Consider the following 21,486-nt stretch of genomic DNA (forward strand, 5'->3'; position numbering starts at 1 on the left):
TCAAATTAAAATAATAGTTTATTTTATTTTTATTTTATTTCAGTTAAAATTTAGTATTTGTGGAGCCCTGCACATGACATGCGGGAAAAAAAAATTATATATCGTGGCCATGAATTAACAATTCATTCACACAACTTACTAATACCTGTATGTCAGCACGTTTTACCAATTCGTTCCCTCGTTTTAAGTAAATTGTGCACACATATGATGATTCGTTCTCTCGATTTACTAAATCATGGCCAGGTTCTATTAATTCGCTTCCTTGTTTTAGTGAAATCAAAATGAGGGAACAAATTAATTCAATGTGCCAATGATTTTCTAAAACAAGGGAACAAATTATTAAATCGTGGGAGCGAATTTTCAAAACGAGTGAATGAATTAGTAAATCATGGCCACGATTTACTAAAACAAGAGGACTAATTCTTAATTTATGGGAACAAATTCTTAATTTTCTAATTCAATTAATTTGGCTAAGTTTTATATATATATATATATATATATATATATATATATATATATATATATATATATACACTGCCCTCCAAAACTTTGGAAACACCCCTGGCAAAGTGTGGTTTTGGACAATATCAGCATAAATCCTTATCATTTTTGGTGCAAATACATTGCAGTAACTTGACATTATCATTGAAAACCAGCAATAATAATTTTCATTTTGATTACATAATAATGGCAATATATACATGTCAAAGTCAGGCATGCCCCTTTGCCAGCTGTGATGCCTGGTTACTGGTTTAAACTTGGCCCAGGTTTGTAAAAGATTTTTGGGTCAGCAAATCTTAATAGCTTCAACAATTGATTGCGAATTAAGTTTAGAATTCAATTAGAACCCAGTTTAGGTCAGATAGCTGCTAATGGTGGATATTTTGAGGAATCGAAAATTTCATTTTTTTTCTATGTATAAACTGTTTATGTAATAAAATATGTTATTGTAGTTTGTGTTGTCTCTTATCAGTGCAAAATTATCACAAATTAAAAAGGATTCATGTCAATATTGTCCAAAACCCAACTTTTCTAGGGCATTTCCAAACTTTTGGAGGGCAGTGTATGTACACACATATATATATGTGTGTGTGTGTGTGTGTGTGTGTGTGTGTGTGTGAAAAAGTATATATATATATATATATATATATATATATATATATATATATATATATTATACACACACATTTTTGGTCACGTGCAGGGTTCAGTAAGTGTTTTATTTCAAATAACAAAAATGTTTATTGATGGTTTTAGTTTTAGTTAACTATAATTACCCTGGTATAAATTGCTGAGAAAGTTTTATTTGCGAGTAAAAAATATTAAAAATCCCATACAAACTGAAAATTCAGTTCTAGAAACTTCTGAAATTTCAGAATTGAATTATTATATCAATTATTTTATTTAATTTTATTACCACTCAGTAAAATAAAAGTTTGAAAACAAGCAGCTTTGTCATTAATGCAGAAGTACCAGAAATATCTTATCCTACATGGGGGCCTTTGAATATCATCTTGGACAATGGGGGACCTTGGAATCAAAAAGGTTGAGGTTTTCAGCACTAGAGAATTTAAGTTCATAGATCAGGTGACTTCTCACCTCTGCAGAAAGCGTGCATAAGGCTGTCTGTAGGCAAATCCAGCCCGGCGCACACGGACATTCTCCAGAAGTCCCAGGTATGCGACTTGGTGCTGGCAGCGTCCGTCATCAAGCAGCAAGGGGGACTTCACCTCATTTGGCTTTATACAGCGCACATAGTAGGGCTCCTGTAAGACCAATTTCATTTAATTTCTTTTGCAGAAATTGATAAATTAAAGCATTTACCAAAAGCCTCAGGTACGCTACTGAACTGCCGCTGACTAATAAGTTAGCTTAGTGACCAATGAAGGCAATCTGAAAGCTTATGATTATGGTTTGAAGTTGATAGCTGTACTAATAATAACAGAAAGCCAAATGCAGCAATAATATAAAGTATCATTATGTAAAGCACCACAATTTGCCGTGTGAAGAGACAAGAATGAATCAAAGCACTTTTCTCCCTGACCTTTCCTGGAAGCATAAAGCTCGCTTCATGAAGATCGTAACGTGTTACAGTGATTACGTCAATTCCTAGAACTGTGAATTTTCCACGTGAATTGAGAGCAAAATCGCTCCCTTTCTCTTTCCAATGAGCTTTCACATAACACATGACTCCTCATGTCATTCTCTCTGTCTATCTATATCTGTCTCTGCCATCCATCCATCCATCTCTCTATCTATTCATTCATTCATTCATTCATTCATTCATTCATTCATTCATTCATTCATTCATCCACCCAGTCTTTGTCAGGCAGTTTTCTCTTCCAGAATTGAATCTGATTGTCTGTTATGATAGTTTTTCGAGTGTTTCAGAGAGATTATTAGAGTATGTAACCTAAAACTTCTTTCATGGGATAACAGGTAAATGACTAAATCAAGCACAAAAGTAATTTTAAGGTTCACATCAGGCAGGAACAGCTCTTTGAGGTAACAACCTCACATATTCTTTTTTTTTTTTTTTTTACAGTGTAGAGAGCATAGACAGGATGGATGGGGTGAACGGTCAGATGAGGTACAGGTGTCCCCACAGGACCAGAGGGAGGGCAGCCAGTCCTTTAATGTGACCTAAAAAAACAGAAGCTGCACCGAATGCAGTCCCACTTTACCACACCAACACACGTGTACATGCATACACGTGCAGCCTGACAGACACAGAAACTTTCATGGATTCATTGGGTCTTCACAAAATGAGAGGAGAGGAGAGGAGAGGAGAGGAGAGGAGAGGAGAGGAGAGGAGAGGAGAGGAGAGGAGAGGAGAGGAGAGAGGAGAGCCATTCAAACTAAAGCAGGATTTAGCAGGTGCTCCTTTGCTGTTAACTGTTTTATCAAATACAGACAGTCTCCATTAGAGAGATTGCATTTTTCAACATGTCTACATAAGAGATTACCTGAGCTATTCTGGGAGACCCCTATTTCATCTTTTCACAGCAAAGAGTATTAAACGGTAGTTGTGTAGATTAAGCCTAGATTAAATTCATGCTTATTTCTACAGAAACATATGCTCTTGCAGACATAATGTACCACAATGGGCCCCATCTACACCAATTTGTGATTAGATTTTAAAACTACAATCACAATGGGCTCAGCTGACTTAGAATTTCTGTAGAAATTAACTTAAATCCTAAGATAAGGATGTGCATGAAAAATAATTGCAATGGATTATGATAAAAAAGATGAATGAAAAGGGTTAAGTGGAATCTAAATACAGTGACCCCAAAAAGTTTTTCTTTTTACTTATAAAAAAAAAAAAAAAAAACATGAATGCTTTTGGATTATATGATAATTATCAGACCAACAGGCATTTATATAAAAGAAACACAGCTTTCTGAACTTCATACATCCACTAAAAATACTCTGATTTTAGTTGCTTAAAAGCAGTAATGGCACAGAAGGTGAAATTAGTTTGGAGAAAAGCTTCAGCAGCATGTGTGTACAGATGGCACCTGGTTTGACTTTTTATTTAATGCAATGACATTTATACATATTTAAGTGTGGCTTAAGTGTCTGAATGTTTTTTTTGGGGTCATTGTATGACATTTACAGAAGTCATTTCTTACCTTACAGGCCAGTTTGTCCACTAGAGCAATAATAGAGTTTTTGAAGAGTGTAGCTGCAGTTAGAGGTCGTTTGGTCACCTCTGTAATACTCATTTTTCCATCAGGCCACATTTCTTTGAGGACAGGGTCAGAACTACAAGAAAAGGTTTAGAAAAGAGGGTGATAAACACTGTAATAAAGTGGAAACAAGAACATGCTAGTGAAAAAGAAATTAGAACAAAACAGAACAGGAATATACAGTAAAGAAGTATTAACAAAAACAAGTGCCCTACTTTAACTAGTCCTTGAACACACAAAGTCTTAAAGCATTACTTTAATAGTTCAAACCATCATTATGAGTGATGAAGGACTCATACACTCTCAGATCATTCCAAACATAAAGTTATCATATGGCTTCAGAAGACTTATATACTGCAAGAATCATAATATGAACAATTGTTCTTTTGATCCACACAAAAAATATTGACATTATTGGGTATATTGATTATTTAATTGAAAGAAATTCCCCAAACCTGTTGTACATCAGTCGCTTGAAATCTTGGAAAAGCGGGTCCTTGTTCTTGTCAAGAAAACCCTCAACTGAGTACCTGAGAGGAAAGTGCAAGATAAATCAGTACAAGGCTTGACATAGAAAGGGAAATTACTTTAATTGACTGACTGAGTGGTTGAAGCACTCATTGAACAGTCCTTCATTCATGACTCATTTCACCCAGGTACAGATGACTCACACAGAACGCAGATAAACCTAAACTTGGACCATTATCTTAACAGCATGGCATGAACAACATGTTTCAGAAGGCTTATACGATACTTAAAAGATAAAAACATACATTCTGGTTTAGCTTTTTTGCAATTATTACACAGGACAGGAAATGGTGTGGAGGGGAAGGTTGAGCAGGACATGGCGCGATTACACTTTTATGCCAAATGCAAAAATACTGAAGCAATCTCAACTAAAATGGGGGGTGGGTCAAAATTACACTTTTCTCATAAGATTTAGAGCCAAATTACAGGGGTGTAAAAATGACTTTAGAAAGATGGCAGCATCATTATTTTATTTTTTCACAGAGATAGATCTATTAGTAAAATCTGTTGACTTTGGCAATCATTGTTTCATTATATGCCAACAGTAACCGTTCAAAAATGTCCAAAAGCACTTTGTGTTTTTGTTTTTTTTTGCCTCAAATTTGCATACCTGCAACTCAAGAAGTATTAAAGATATCTTAATATTCTTTTAGATTCAGCTCCATGTTTAAATTGTTTAATTTTAACCATTTTCAGTAATCAAAAACCAAAATTGTCAAGTCAAGTCACCTTTATTTATATAGCGCTTTTTACAATGCAGATTGTGTCAAAGCAGCTTTACAGTGATAACTGGTATATAATTTTGGCTGCACAGCAGCTCTTAAAGAATAGTGTCAATGCAGGCAGATCAAAGCACTGTTGAATAAATGTCAAGAATACTGTTGAATATCAAATGTCAAGTCAAATGTCAAGTGTCCCCAACTAAGCAAGCCAAAGGCGACAGCGGCAAGGAACCCAAACTCCAACAGGTGACATCAGGTGGCAAACAGGTGGCAAATAGGTGTTAAAATGGAGAAAAAAAACCTTGGGAGAAACCAGGCTTAGTCGGGGGGCCAGTTCTCCTCTGGCGAACAGTGCTTTGTTACGATTCAGGTTGCTATCATAAGTCTGATAGGATCGCAACATTCAAAGTATTTATTTCAGTTCCATCCAGTTGAGGATCGTATTCATCACGCCGGTATGGATGATTGGAATTGTCATTTTGACCCCCCTCTACAAAATAGTGGATTACTCAGTAAATATACATCTGTGGCATTTAATATTTTGGATTTCATCACTATTTATGTTTGTCTTGCTACAGAAAAAAAAAAAAAATTAACAAAATCAAAAATTTGAGCCGGGGGCCTGTGGTTGAGTTGACACAGAATGACCCAAATGGCAATGCGCTAACCACTGGGCACATGCTAACCACCTGGCATATGTGCTAACCAGCTACATGACCAATTAAAAAGAAGTACCATGGTACAATGGCATCAGATGCTGATATAATGGTACTTAGGTATACATGATGCTGAATGATAACCTTATTTGCATAACTTGCTACACTACCCTTCAAAAGTTTGGGGTCTGTAAGATGTTCTAATGTTTTTAAAAGAAGTGTCTTATGCTCATTAAGGCTATATTTATTTGATCAAAAATAAATTAAAACAATAATATTGTGAAATAACTTATCAAAATTCTTTTCTATTTGAATATAAACTACCCGGCCAAAAAACAGAGTAGACTTTATAAATAGATTTCCATCAAGAGGTGTGTAACGAGGTTAGTAGATATGGGAAGAAGGAGGCGGGAACCGGCGAACATTGAACAAAACTTTAATCTCAAAATAAACAAACAAAACGAAAGTAATGCCGGCAGACCCTCGCGGACGTCTGCCGGCTACACAAACATAATAAAACATAACGTAAAGTCCAGGCCTGGTCCTCTCTCGTCCTTCACTGTAGTCGCTCCTCCTTTTATGCTCCCGGAGCTCCTCCGTGAGGGACTCAAGGCCGGTGCGCCTCCCAGGTGAAGCTCATTAACACTCGCGCCACCGGCCTCGCGCCGTTCCCTCACGGCTCTCGCCCGCCCTGGTCGCCACATACCCCCATCGCCCCTCGCAGGCCGGGGGGTACTCCCGAGACTGCGCTCTACTCCCCCCGGGGCCTGTCTCGGCGGCCGCAGCACCTGGGGGTAAGGACAGACGAGACGAGAGAAAGGAGACGGAAGCAAGGGGAGCGACAGGACGAGAGAGGGGAGAGAGGAAAAAAGAGAAAAAAAAAATTCTTGGTCCGGTTCCCCGACACACTGCCGTTCGGTCCTCAGCCAGCCGGGAGGCTCTTCCTCGCGGTGCCATGCGGTGGCACTGGACGCTCGGTGGACGGCCCGATCCTCGACCGCCTCCTGGCGGCCGGCGATGGCTCCTCCGGACTGAGGGCAGCCGGCAGCGAGTCCCCCGTTCCCTGCTCCTCCCCTTTATGGCGGACGGCAGCAGGCTCCGGCCCACGGCAAACGGCGGCGACTCCTCCGCTCCCTCTTGGACGGCAGCCACCCCACCTCGTCCCAGGGGCACAGCCTCGAGCTCTCCGTCCCACCTGTCACTAGGCTCCAGCACCACCGCCTCGGGCAGCCTCTCGCGGTCTACACACACTCCCGCGCTGCCCGAACTCCGCAGCACCGCGATCCCCCTCAGCAGCGAGGGCTCTTCGACAGCATGTCCCTCCTTCCTCCCGGGTTTCGGCACCAATGTAACGAGGTTAGTAGATATGGGAAGAAGGAGGCGGGAACCGGCGAACATTGAACAAAACTTTAATCTCAAAATAAACAAACAAAACGAAAGTAATGCCGGCAGACCCTCGCGGACGTCTGCCGGCTACACAAACATAATAAAACATAACGTAAAGTCCAGGCCTGGTCCTCTCTCGTCCTTCACTGTAGTCGCTCCTCCTTTTATGCTCCCGGAGCTCCTCCGTGAGGGACTCAAGGCCGGTGCGCCTCCCAGGTGAAGCTCATTAACACTCGCGCCACCGGCCTCGCGCCGTTCCCTCACGGCTCTCGCCCGCCCTGGTCGCCACAAGGTGTTTCCATTTTTGGTCAAGATCTTGTATTGATAATGCAAGAGTCAAGCACTCTGTAAAGTCTACTCCAGCACATCCCAAAGACTTTCAATGAATTTAAGGTCTGGACTCAGAGGTGCCAATTCATGTGTGAAAATGAATGCTCCCAACCATTCTTTCACAATATGAGCCTGATGACTCTTGACATTGTCACCCTGGAATATGGCCATGATGTGTCTTCCTTCATGGTTGTTTAAGAAATGAAAGGCTACACTCCATCAATTAGAGTTAGAAGAACTTAAAATCCAAAAAGCGACTTTTTTTCCGGCTGGGCAGTGTATATTAAAATGTAATTTATTCCTGTGATGGCAAAGTTGATTTTCAGCAGACATTACACCAGTCTTCAGTGTCAAATGATCCTTCAAAAATCATTCTAATATGCTGATTTGTTGCTGAAGAAATTTTTCTTATCATTATCAAAGTTTTCTTTTCTGAAAAGAAATTGTGGAAACAATCATACATTTTTTTTTTTCATGATTCTTTGATGAATAGAACGTTTAAACAAACGCAATTTATATGAAATAGAAATCATGTGCAACATTATAAATGTCTTCACTGTAACTTTTGATCAATTTAATGCATCCTTGCTGAATAAAAGTGCGCATAGTACTCCAAGAAACTTGGACCATGAATACCAAGAATACCATACCAAAAATCCTAAATATGCATGAAAGTGCCAAGAAAACAAACAACAAACAAAAGAATTAGCTATTTAGTGCGATTTGTTGGTTATGTAAGGTGTGAATTGCATGATGGAAAGTATTGCGTGTGCTGGCCCGGTACAAAAGCAGTCCTGAGTCCATACAGATCTGTGGACTGGATTAGCAAGCGCAGATGTGCTACACCAACAGTTAGACCCACGCACATAGACACGTGTTAATTCACTTAAGAAACAACACTGCATAATACATGCAAGTGCACATTATTTGCTGCTTACACATTTCCAAACACATGCACATGTATTCACACACACACAGTCAAACATGTGCATGGCCACATGGCTGTGGAATTGCAATATCACTGGGGTAAAAGCAGTTCTGGGAGGACAGATGCTGCCCTATGGCCCTTCTGCAGTAGCCCGGGTGAATTCCAGAAAACAGGGCGAGGGTGAGGGTAAAACAGCACGCCTGAGGGTTTCTGAGGGAGCAATCTGTGCTTAAAACATACAAACCAAGTCAAGACTGAGAATTCTCAAAGTCACAGTGTTACAGAGCAAGTTATTTTGAGCTAATAATACTGGCTTTAAAAAATGCATCTGCTTCTTTATCAGTGCCTGTGTGATGAGGTATGATGCTGCTTATTATAAAGTGTGAAATGATCATATGGTAAATGTGAGATGAGTTTGTGGAACGAAACATAGGAGAGAAAGAGGAAGTAAGTACATGGAATTATTCGCTCACTACATGCTGAAAAATAATTCAACACTAATTTAAGAGTAATGTTGGCATGAAATGAAAAGAAACATTTTTTAAATGCATGTTAAAGATCTTGTTGTGAACAATTCATCCGTGTATGTTTCATTTTTAAAAATTTTGATCTTGTAATGTTTAATTATTGTCATAACTGTTAAATTTTGTTTAAGAAATTCTGAAATAAGCAATAATAGAGATAAACATCATAAACATTATTGAATAGTCTCTGTACTATATATTTTTTGTCCATACAATTAAAGTCATTTGGGTCCAATATTGTTTTGGACTCCACTGACATTCACTGTAAAAGGTTGAAATATTCTTCAAAATATCTTCTTTTGTGCTACATACATAACAGGGTTAGTAAATAATGACAAAAACTTTGCTTTTGGGTGAACTAGGCCTTTTCCTTTAAGTTTCCAACTGCACTGTACTTCTAAATATTCTGAACAAAGCCAAAATGGAGACTACATAAAATGAGAGATTTAACGGAAGTGGGAAAAAAGGAAATAAATAAATAAAAAGACAGACAGGGATGAGAAGAGAGAGACAGAAGCTGAGGGAAATAGGTCATGGTTTGAGGGGGTCTGATAAGGGGTTGGTCAGGGTGTATATTTAGCGAGACCTCCCTCCATCACTGACACAACTGAGCCTAAGGGATCTCACAGATTTTATTTTGTAAGTGTGACTGAGGAGTTGACATCCCAGTTCTGACAGTCTTCATCCTAAGGGAACTTCCTAGTGTGGTGTGTCTGCATGAGAGAGCGAGAGAGAGAGAGACAGGCAACCATCTAGGAGATCTGTGTTGCCAATGCATTCTCAGACAGATTCAAAGTGATTGTCACAAAAATGTGAGCGTGCTCGGAGGTTTAACTGCAGGGTTGTCATAATAGTGCCATTCAGTACTGAGGACTGAGTCCTCTGCACTCTTGACCCAATTATCAAGCATGTGACACGTGGCTGCCGACACAGTTCATCCCATTTCTCAGACTGGTCGCCAAAGAAACGCTGAATTTACAATTCGCTCCTTGGCTTCTCTTACTGGCTTTCACGATTCACCCCCTCAGATTCACGAGAAACAGATCATGGGATAGTTTTAACATGAAAGTAAATTGAAGAAATGCACTACGAAACTTCACTTCAAGACAATTTAGCTTTAATCAGTTACTTCCGCAGTTACATTTGAGCACATCCTCATTAAGGAACGAAAAGGAAACCAAAGTGAAAAATGTGTCATCTATTTTCAGAGCTAAGCCCTCCAGTAGCTTCTCTCTGCTCCTCATTCCTCAATGAGAAAAAGGTCTTGCTATTTTCTAAATGAGGACACAGCCTTTGCTGAGGTACAGCAAACTGCAGGCATCTGCACAAACAGCAATTTCGTATATTTATAAAATTGCATCCTACAACCTTTAAAGGAACTTCACCTTCAGATGCACACCTAAAGTCAACATAAATCAAACCTCACCCTGTTCACTTTTTAAGGGAAAAAAAAAAGTCCTAGCTCTCTGTTCTGTTATGTTGAAGGTCTTATGTCCCAGGCGATATTATGTTGAAATTAACATAACTACAAGATGGCAACTCAGAGGTTTTGCTGAAATGGCCACATCCTGAAAAATGAAATCATTCCAAAATATACCAAAATAGGCTCTTTTAAGTTTTTTTTTTTTTTTTTTTTTGCATGATCACGAATGCTATACTTTGATATTTAAAATGTTTTATGGGGATAAAAAGTGCAAAAAAAAAATAGGACAAAATAGGAAACTGGGGCCACATTTATAAAGACGTGTATGTAATTATCCTAAATGTGAACATAGGAAACATTCATGTGAACGATTTATAAAACACCCGTATGCACAAAACATAAAAAATAAAAATGTTCCTGAACACATCCCTCTTAAAACATCACAGTTCCTCTTATACCAAGTGCAATGTGTACAAAGTGCAAATCACATCAACTCTACCAACAGAATGCTCAAAAAATACCTTTACGGTTCAGAGGAAGTATGACACTCATCATCAGTGGGCAAGGAAATCGAAACACGCTCTTGGATAAATGTGCGGTAGGCATGGCCCAGTTTCTGTACAATGTGTGTTTGTGTGTTGTGTGTGTGTGCGAATAATTATTATTTTTAGGAAATTAGTTTCAGTTCTGTAATTATCACAAAGCAGTTAAAATGATGCTCATTTGCGCATTTAATTATATTAATGCACATTATGATCGCCTGTTTATCTATACATTTGCATAAACAATGTTGAATTCGTATATGAGCACCAAAAAGTTTGTAGTCCTACAAATCTTCAGATGGCATACATTTCCATGTCAGTTCCTGTCTTTATAAATCATCCCCAAAATTTGTTCCTCACTTTTAATGGAGTATAAATGGAATTTATTTTTCCTTCCTTATTTACAGCTGAATATCATTTTTGTTTCTGTCACATTATGAAAATTAAATGTGTTGTGAATTCTCATTTTGTCTTTTAAGGGTTAGCTCACCCTAAAATAAAAATTCCATCTCGCTTCACACGCATGCGTCGTGTTGCTCACATGAACAGTGTCGGCCAATACTGAGCCGGCGTTTTGACGTAGAACCTGGAAGCGCTGAACATAAACAGCGTAGGAGAATGATACAGAAGAGAAGAAACTGTTGAATAAAGTCATTATTTTTGTTACGTTTTTTGTGCACAAAAAGTATTCTCTTCTCTTCATAAAATTAAGGTTGAACCACTGCAGACACGTGGACTGTTTTAAAGATGTCTTTAGTACCTTTCTGGACTTTGAAAGTGGTGGATAACTTGCTGTCTATGGAGGAGTCAGACAACTCTCGGATTTTATCAAAAATATCTTAATTTGTGTTCCAAATATGAACAAAGGTCTTACGGATGTGGAACGACATGAGGGTAATTAACGACAGAATTTTCATTTTTGGGTGAACTAACCTTAAGGACTGAATGGCAGATCATGGTGGCAATGAGACTGTAGCTTGTATTTGTTCTTCACAATACACAAAGGTTTTAGATTCAGCTACATTTGTTTCAGAAGGAGTGCTGAAAATTGTTGTTGTTGTTTTTTTCGCTGTACAATTGCTTGAGAAAGCTGTTGTCACAGCTGCTGAAGTGAAATACTAGTAATATTTAAAGTTCTCCACATCAGCATGTTCACATCACCTGCACTTGTCGTATGAAGGACTTTATAACACTTACGTAACATCTCCTGCGTAGTGTCGGATACGGAAGTCTCGATTGAACTCCATGGTCTTGTCTGCAGGACAGAGCTGTGAAAAAAAAAAGACTTGTCTGAGTTTTATGGCATCAACAGGTATAAGACTCCATTTGTTTTTGTTTCCATGTGCGTGTATTGTGAAAGCGCACTGCCCCCTTTTGACCGTGCTGCCAAACTGCAACAGTGCAGTTCAAGTCAGGTAACAACCAGTCTGGTTAAATGAGGTTGCAGTTTTGTTCCATAATTCATGACAGGCCTAAAACTTTATGCTTATGTGATATGATTGAGGATTGCTGAGACAAGAAGGAATGGATGACTGTTCTGAGTGCTTACTTTCCGGGACGTGTAGTGAGGATGCTGGCCCAGCTTTTTGTTCATGCTGTCTAGGCAGACGGTATCTGTGACTTTCCCTGCAGTGAGACAGGCTTCATCCAGGACCGAGATGATCCCCTTATGAGGCTGCTCCACTAAGTCCACTATGATCTGATTGTTAAAGTATTCAATCTGAGAGAAAGAAAAGTCCAATTTAGAGAAAAGGTGCATGGATTATATTTTAGGATTGATATATCTTGTAGTGTATTATACTCACATGTTGCCATGTGATACCCTCTCTCTGGTACTCGTCCTGCTCCTGTCGTAGAATAAGCTCAATGAAAAGCTGCTGTAGCTTCTCGTTGCAGTAGTTAATGCAAAACTGCTCAAAGCTGGGGCCATGAAATGGATAAGAAAAAAAATCAACCATTAAAACCACTCAAAGTACAATTTTAATGTAAAGCAATATTAACCATGTAAAGCCTGACTTAAATAATAGTCAGGTAATTAAAAAATAAATCTATTTTTTTTAACTAAACGGTTTATTGAACCATTAGACTAAATACAGGTGCTGGTCATATAATTAGAATATCATCAAAAAGTTGATTTATTTCACTAATTCCATTCAAAAAGTCAAACTTGTATATTATATTCATTCATTACACACAGACTGATATATTTCAAATGTTTTTTTATTTTAATTTTGATGATTATAACTGACAACTATCAGTATCTCAGAAAATTAGAATATTGTGAAAAGGTTCAATATTAAAGACACCTCGTGCCACACTCTAATCAGCTAATTAACTCAAAACACCTGCAAAGGCCTTTAAATGGTCTCTCAGTCTAGTTCTGTAGGCTACACAATCATGGGGAAGACTGCTGACTTGACAGTTGTCCAAAAGACGACCATTGACACCTTGCACAAGGAGGGCAAGACACAAAAGGTCATTGCACAAGAGGCTGGCTGTTCACAAAGCTCTGTGTCCAAGCACATTAATAGAGAGGCGAAGGGAAGGAAAATATGTGGTAGAAAAAAGTCTACTAGCAATAGGGATAACCGCACCCTGGGGAGGATTGTGAAACAAAACCCATTCAAAAATGTGGGGGAGATTCACAAAGAGTGGACTGCAGCTGGAGTCAGTGCTTCAAGAACCACTACACACAGACGTATGCAAGACATGGGTTTCAGCTGTCGCATTCCTCGTGTCAAGCCACTCTTGAACAACAGACAGCATCAGAAGCGTCTCGCCTGGGCTAAAGACAAAAAGGACTGGACTGCTGCTGAGTGGTCCAAAGTTATGTTCTCTGATGAAAGTAAATTTTGCATTTCCTTTGGAAATCAGAGTCCCAGAGTCTGGAGGAAGAGAGGAGAGGCATGCAATCCATGTTGCATGAGGTCCAGTGTAAAGTTTCCACAGTCAGTGATGGTTTGGGGTGCCATGTCATCTGCTGGTGTTGGTCCACTGTGTTTTCTGAGGTCCAAGGTCAACGCAGCCATATATATTTTAGAGCACTTCATGCTTCCTGCTGCTGACCAACTTTATGGAGATGCAGATTTCATTTTCCAACAGGATTGGCACCTGCACACAGTGCCAAAGCTACCAGTACCTGGTTTAAGGACCATGGTATCCCTCTTCTTAATTGGCCAGCAAACTCGCCTGACCTTAACCCCATAGAAAATCTATGGGGTATTGTGAAGAGGAAGATGCGATATGCCAGACCCAACAATGCAGAAGAGCTGAAGGCCACTATCAGAGCAATCTGGGCTCTCATAACACATAAGCAGTGCCATAGACTGATCAACTCCATGCCACGCTGCATTGCTGCAGTAATTCAGGCAAAAGGAGCCCCAACTAAGTATTGAGTGCTGTACATGCTCATACTTTTCATGTTCATACTTTTCAGTTGGCCAAGATTTCTAAAAATCCTTTCTTTGTATTGGTCTTAAGTAATATTCTAATTTTCTGAGATACTGAATTTGGGATTTTCCTTAGTTGTCAGTTATAATCATCAAAATTAAAAGAAATAAACATTTGAAATATATCAGTCTGTGTGTAATGAATGAATATAATATACAAGTTTCACTTTTTGAATGGAATTAGTGAAATAAATCAACTTTTTGATGATATTCTAATTATATCACCAGCACCTGTATTTAAGTTTGCATATGTGTTTTTTTTGTTTTGTTTTTTTTTGTTTTTTGAGTATCATATTTGATACATCAAGCTTTTATGGCTCATATAGAATGACATATTGAGAATATGGAGCTCATACTCGAGGAAGAAAAACATTAATATTTAAAGACCTAAACTGAGCAAAAATATGTAATTTGGTGAAGTTCCTGACATGGTGAAAAAGAAAGATTCTGAGTGCTTGTCATGTAAATCAATGAGATCTTTTTAACAGCATAGCAGATTACTTACTTAAAACACATAAATATAAGTTGTCCCTATATCCCTATAACATATAATGCAATTCAATACAATGATAATTGAGAGATGAACAAATAAACACTCCTCAAAAGCCTGATGTATCATATTTGATACTGACATGATTTGTCTAAATAATTATGTATGGATAATAAAGTAAACCTAAGTTGCTTTATTCCAGTTAGTATTCATCTCAAAACATATTACTAACAATATAAAAGGTATTCATTGTTTGATTTATAAAAATCAGTTAAGATTTCACAGCAAAAAGATACTTGTACCAGAATCTAAAGGATTTTTAGATGATACTAAAATGCCTTTTACTTGCTTAAAAAGTATAAACAATCAATCAGACGACAGAAGCAGAATTTTCAAGAAAGTTCTGATGATGCTGATAATTTAGAGGCCTTAGAAATTTGTGTATCATTATACAGTAGGCTTTATAGGGTTAATAGCTACACAATACATAAATGATACTGACCTGTTGTTGTCAAATATCTCAAAGCCATAGATGTCCAGCACACCTATAACAGTGTTTTTGCCATGCAGGGCAGGATTGTAGTCCTTCACTTCAATAACAGCATTGATACGACCCACTATCCATGCAAACAATCTCTCATATAAAGCCTAAAAATGGAAACCATGCCAGAATGACAACATATTATATGAACATATAATACAGCAAGGTCGTACCAACATTTATTATTTTATTTTCCCCCAAGGACCACTTCAAGTGGAAACAGTTTTGCATTTTCCACCCTCCCCCTGACCCTGACATTGAACACATATTGTTGATTTAATGTGGGAGTTCATGCGTGAATATATTCATCCTTTTGATGTCACAAAGTTTTGTAATGAGCTGTTTCTGCTGCAATATGGTCTTTTAAATGGAGAGGGACTTTTGAGTTCTGAAAGTTAGAGCATGTTTACTACCACAATAAACTAAAGGATGAAAGAAAATTAGATTTTAATATATTTTTGTATGTATATTTTAATAGATTTTAAAATAATTAGATGATGGATGATTCACAAACAAGGAAACATTTTGCAGGACAGGGTACAATACCTTGGCAAAAGCGTCTCTTCCATAGGTAGCTTCCTGCTCGTTGTGTCCCTTTTCGATGACCTCACCACCCCCAGTTGCCACTGTGCGGTAGAGAAGTGCTTTTATGACATTCTCAGACTCTGTGGACGTCAACTCGGAAATGTGTTTCAATTTGTCTTCTCCGACAATTACGACATGTTCACCATCAGTAGTAAACTGAAGGTTACCCTGAAACAATAACATTGCAAGGCCTTTAAACAAGGGGGCCGGGGCCACTTCCAATGCTTAAAATTATTAAAAATAAAACAAAACAAAGTTTAAACTAAGACAAAAAAGCTAAATATCAAGATGTAATCTAAACTAAAATCTGAAAAACAATAGAAAACAATCTTCCACAGCAGGCAGTAGTGGGACTGACCAGGTGCAGGATGGTACTGAGGATCTTGTAGATGGAGCTGATCTCTTCGGCAGTGAAGCCAATCACTTTTAGTGCTGCCATCACAGCTTTGTGACATAAGGAGTCGTTATTGGACGCCTGTGAAGATGATATGGCAAAACAAAGAGACAGAAAAAGAGAGGAACTTAAATACATAAAAATAGTGCATGGTACATTTCGTAATTCATAAGTATACAGAAACACTGCTAAAAACTCTATAGAAGAGCAAAATGCTAATGGTTAGCTTGTGAAGTGGTTATGTGTTTCTAATTAGTATACTCATTTAAGTACGTACAAGTGTGACAGAGGCTCCTTGACTGGTGTAGGTATATCCTGCGGGATCTCTCTGCAGATATAAGGACTTCAGCAAATCTTCAGACCCTCCCCGTAACACCTGTATGAACACATCACATAAATGTTTAGTTCAGTTCAGTTTTATTCATCCATTAGGAAAACTTGGTCACATTAAAACACATATATTAATACTCCATAAACATTTAAGATAAAGACATTATCTTGACCTATACGTCTGTTAAACATTTACACACAGTTCTTGCAGCAGTTAGCACTACCAGTGTAAAATCGTAATTTCATTTACCATATCCTGGCAGAAGACCTCACCTGATAAAATGAGTGGAAGTTTCTCTCTCCTTCATGCTGTTGAACAACTCTTGACTGTAAATACAGCACAGTATTTGTGTTAATAGTCTTTTTTGTATTACACGGTATTGATATGACCCACAATCTTGAAATGTACATTTCTGAAATGGACACACAGTCACCTCTAAATAACAGATCACTCTAAATTGTAAAGTAGACACATGCATTTTCTGTAAAGCTGCTTTGAAACGATATGTATTGTCAAAAGTGCTATTCAAATAAATGCAAATTGAATTGAATAGAACAATCTACACTAATAATGTCTAAAAATACAAAGACTTCCAGAGTGACATCAGCTGAACACTTTGTTTTCATTTTGAAATATTCTTTTTGTAAATGCAGCATTATATTTGTGTTACAACCCTCAACAGACCAAAAAGAATACATTTTAAATATAAATAGCACATAAACTAAGCAGTTTCATTTTGATAGATTATTTTAGGAATGCTTCAAATGCTTAGACAGGTTTTTCAGTGAAAGTAAAAGTTTTTTCATGTATTTTCTGAAAGTAGGCAAGGTAACCATGACAAGGTAACCACAGCAACTTTGAGCGCTTTCCGTTGTTATATCAGTTGGACAGGATGTTGACAAAACATAACTAAGAAAGAACTGTCATTATTTATCACTTTATTATAGATTTATAAATAACAGGCATATCACAAAACTATTCTGTTTTTTAAAGTCAGCATGAAATAAAAATTGACGATACTTATATTTTATGGAATATTGCAGTAATGGCCTATAACCAAGTGCAAATTTGTTTTCAAAATCTTGTTGGCAGAGGCTATTTACATTAACTCCGCCCACCATTATCTGGTTGGACCAGACAAAATTACAAAAGAAATCCTGCTGACAACATGGGCTGCATCCGAAATCGCATACTTCCCTACTACATAGTAGGTGAAAAATAGCATGTGACAAAAGATGTGTGTCCGAGTTCACAGTACTCTTAAAAGAGTAGGCAAAAAGTAACCGGATGACCCACTACTTTGGGAGAGATTCTGAAGTGTGTATATGATGGACACTTTACTATCCCATAAGGCCATTGGGAAATGATTTGTAAATGGCAGTGAAGCGACACAACTGACACGAGTAGGTCACATGACAATGACAACATGCCGAAAATAGTACTTCCATATTACATTAATACTACACACACTGTCATAATATATAGAATGTTCTTTTTTAGAGGTTGTGAAGTAATTGCTTATTTAAAATAAGTATCCACTCAAGAGAATATGTGATTTCGAACGCAGCCCTAGTCAGTGCATTTAGCAGTGTTCCAACCAGTGTTCGAATTTGCTTTTTACCAAATTCATTCTTCTCCCTTTTCTCTTCGCATATCAGCTCAGAGTAGCATTTATTTTAAATAAAAATTAAGAAAATATTCGAAAAGTGGAAATAAAGTTCCTAACAGGTATTTAAAGCTGCAGTACGTAAGTTTTGCCTCTTTGTCGCCATCTCTGTTTGAAACCTACAATTGCAGTTATTTGCGGAATTATTGTCTTTCCGTGGGTTGTGCATCGGCATGGTTTTATTTAGTTTGTATTAGCGTTACCTGTAGATTTCAATTTCTGTAGCCACTCTGCATCCAAAGTCTTTTGCTTTTGACTACGGGTGAATCTCCAGTTGTCACTGGTGATTGTAATTTTGACCTTTCTGGATTACAATCCGCTATCAAAATGATAAGTTTAATTATTCCAGCTGCTGAGAGAAAAGGCTATAAATGATCCGCTACCAGCAGCATCCTCACATGCCATATAGCCCACTAGTTGGGACTCCTTCTTTATGTAAACAGATGTGACGGTCATGACGCAAAGACGAACAGCTGCATGCTAGAATTTCCAGCAGAAACCCACCAGTATCGATTTTATTATAAAACATTATTACAAGCTTACCGTTGTGAATCAGGCTAAGGTAAGGAGATTTGAACACTGGCTGGTTATGTACTTGCTCAAAAATTGATTTTTAACCCAAAAAAAAAAAAAAAAAAAAAAAAAATTACAGACTGAAGCTTTAATAGTGGAAATAAAATGTTTAATGGGTAGGGTTAGGACTAGTTGTAAGGGAGGCAATGTCAAGTACAAGTAATGTCCCAATAAAACAGCATCCATGTATGATATACACTGAATATGTTATAATTGCATACTCTTTTATAATATACTACAATACAGTGAGATGCAAATAGTATCTCAAATAGTATATAAATAATATAAATAGTTAAAAATGTAGCGCTCTTAGCACTTATAAAGAATATACGTTTTGTTGCCATTCATACTTCTGTATTACTATAACTATATTTATATAAATAGAACTATATTTATACATATAACTATATAATATAACTATATATTACTATATATTACATATAACTATATATTTATACGTATAACTATATTTATACATAGCCGCTGCCTTATTATAAATTATTTATCTGTGCACATCATTATTTTTTTTAAATTAATGTGCCATCATAATTTTTAATTAAAATAACTTCTCCCTCTTGCACTGACACCTCTTCTCTTCTCTGATGATGTGTTTACTGGCATGAGGGCAGGACAACCTGTCACTCACATGAGATCACAGCAATAGCAAACCATAACCATCCAATGATCCAATCAATTCTCGATGTAAAATATCAAGTCCCACCCTACATTTTTTCTTGTTCTAGAAGCCGTTTCACTCAGAAATGCATCACAATAGGGATGAAAAGACTATGGCAACTTTCGTTTCATACCTTTGAATTAATTGTGTTGGCACATGGGGCGAACTTTAATGGGATGAATAAACCAGGCAAAGGTAAACAATAATCATTATCAATGCACATCACCACATTCAAAACTAACAATTTATTTTTGCCAATGTCAAGTTCCATATTTAGATGTCATGTTCATGATGCGCTTTACTTTGTACTGATACGATACTGATGTGTTCTTACCTTCTCCAGCAAGTAGTTGTTAATGTGTCCTCCTGTGGGGTCTCCATTAAAGTTGAAGTTGATGTCCATGTATTTCCCAAAGCGGCTAGAGTTGTCATTGCGGTTGGTTTTTGCATTTCCAAAGGCCTCTAACACACAGTTGGATTTCAGGAGTACGTTCTTCACACTGTAGCAGGATGCAAATACAGTAATACGCAAAAATCATTTATAAACATTATAATATGTATTAAAAAAAACTCTGTTTGTCGGTGCACATAGAGCACAATAATAAGTAATTATCTTCAAAATAGTCTGTAAACATGAACATTTGATATTCTTCAAATAATCTGTTATACAAATCTGACTATAATATATTATAGGGCAATAAAAGCAATAAAATTATTTTGTTATTAAATGCAAAACATATTCAGAGCATTAACCCTGAAATTCCAGCACTGTTAACGTCACCAGGAAACTGACCTCTCGACCTCTGCCCTCTGGTTAGGGTTGGTAATAGCTGCAATGTACTGCATAATGTACTTGCTTGCCTCAGTCTTGCCTGCTCCACTCTCACCTGAAACACATTGAGATTTGAATGAAACTGTCTAATCCATACAGTAAAGTCTTTGTTTATCAGTTTTGGTCTTCCCCATCAGAGGCACACAGGGCAAACTCTCTGTACGTGGTTTATCACACAGTACACAGCAAAATCTCCAGAGTTAAATCAACTCTGCTCAGAGTACATATGGTCCCTCTCTAAATAGTGTTAAAGTAACACTGAAGCAGAGTTAAAGTTAATGAGATAATTGAGCAATTAATAAGGCTGTGACTGAAGTCAGTTGTAGTTCTTGTGTTTCTCTTTTCTTCAGTGATTTAGCTTGTTAACAGCAGGTGTTCATCACTAATGCGCAATCATTACTCAATTAATTGCTTAATTATCTAATTAACTTTAACTCTGCTTTAGTGTTACTTTAACACTATTTAGAGAGGGACCATATGTACTATGAGCAGAGCTAATTTAACTCCTCTGGAGATTTTGCTGTGTATAACTGCAGGTCATAGCAGTGCTATGCTTAAGCAGCATGGAAGTAGTATAAAAGACTATAGAATAATAGGCCGGTAAACCGGGTTAAATATGAGATATTTTCACCATGCATTTTGTTGAGCTTGACTAGGTCTATTTTCTCCTGTTTTTTTTTTATTTCATTTTGATCATTGTGACATGAATGACCTCTGAACAATCCACCTCTGAACCAGTGTCTTCTGTTTTATTCAGCAGTGGGTGTGTTTTAGTAGTTGTTGTACCTGAAATGACGATGCATGTGTCTTTGGCTCGTCTCTTCATGGCTTTATAAGCAGCATCTGCGACTGCATACAGGTGAGGAGGATTCTCATACAGTTCTCTGCCCCTGTAGTCCTCAATGACCTCCTTCCCATAGATATCTAACTGTCTGTACGGATTGACTGACACCACTACTTCTCCAATGAAAGTGTAGATACGGCCCTTCTCAAACCTGAAAACAACAAACAATACTGTGAAAAATATGCATGTGTCAAGTAGAGCAGTTAGAAATAGCTTTCATAGAAATAGACTCATTGTTTCCGTCATATGCTAGTTTGCTTTAGTTCCTGGTGTCCGAACAGACAAATTAAAGAACAAATGATGAATGTGTTGAGTGTTACTATAAGGTGAGTTGGGATTCAATTAATCATAAATCGTAGAGGTTTAAGAGAAAC

At 37.5% G+C, this 21,486-nt stretch overlaps 1 protein-coding gene across 1 annotated transcript in view; it reads right to left on the reverse strand.

Moving 5' to 3' along the window:
* Window positions 1-21,486, reverse strand: part of myo1g (myosin IG) — a 54,671-nt gene that overhangs the window by 30,935 nt on the left and 2,250 nt on the right. Inside the window, exons 2-15 of the mRNA XM_048201117.1 lie at window positions 21,055-21,263; window positions 20,230-20,323; window positions 19,771-19,936; window positions 16,794-16,847; window positions 16,468-16,566; window positions 16,155-16,271; window positions 15,758-15,964; window positions 15,173-15,318; window positions 12,537-12,651; window positions 12,281-12,451; window positions 11,929-11,999; window positions 4,148-4,222; window positions 3,636-3,768; window positions 1,600-1,766 (exon numbers count right to left, since the gene is read on the reverse strand). Of these exons, the coding sequence (XP_048057074.1) occupies window positions 1,600-1,766; window positions 3,636-3,768; window positions 4,148-4,222; window positions 11,929-11,999; window positions 12,281-12,451; window positions 12,537-12,651; window positions 15,173-15,318; window positions 15,758-15,964; window positions 16,155-16,271; window positions 16,468-16,566; window positions 16,794-16,847; window positions 19,771-19,936; window positions 20,230-20,323; window positions 21,055-21,263 (1,824 nt within the window). The remainder of the gene's footprint in view (window positions 1-1,599; window positions 1,767-3,635; window positions 3,769-4,147; window positions 4,223-11,928; window positions 12,000-12,280; window positions 12,452-12,536; window positions 12,652-15,172; window positions 15,319-15,757; window positions 15,965-16,154; window positions 16,272-16,467; window positions 16,567-16,793; window positions 16,848-19,770; window positions 19,937-20,229; window positions 20,324-21,054; window positions 21,264-21,486) is intronic.

The sequence above is a fragment of the Megalobrama amblycephala genome, linkage group LG9 (genome assembly GCF_018812025.1).
Source record: "Megalobrama amblycephala isolate DHTTF-2021 linkage group LG9, ASM1881202v1, whole genome shotgun sequence".
Classification (NCBI taxonomy): domain Eukaryota; kingdom Metazoa; phylum Chordata; class Actinopteri; order Cypriniformes; family Xenocyprididae; genus Megalobrama; species Megalobrama amblycephala.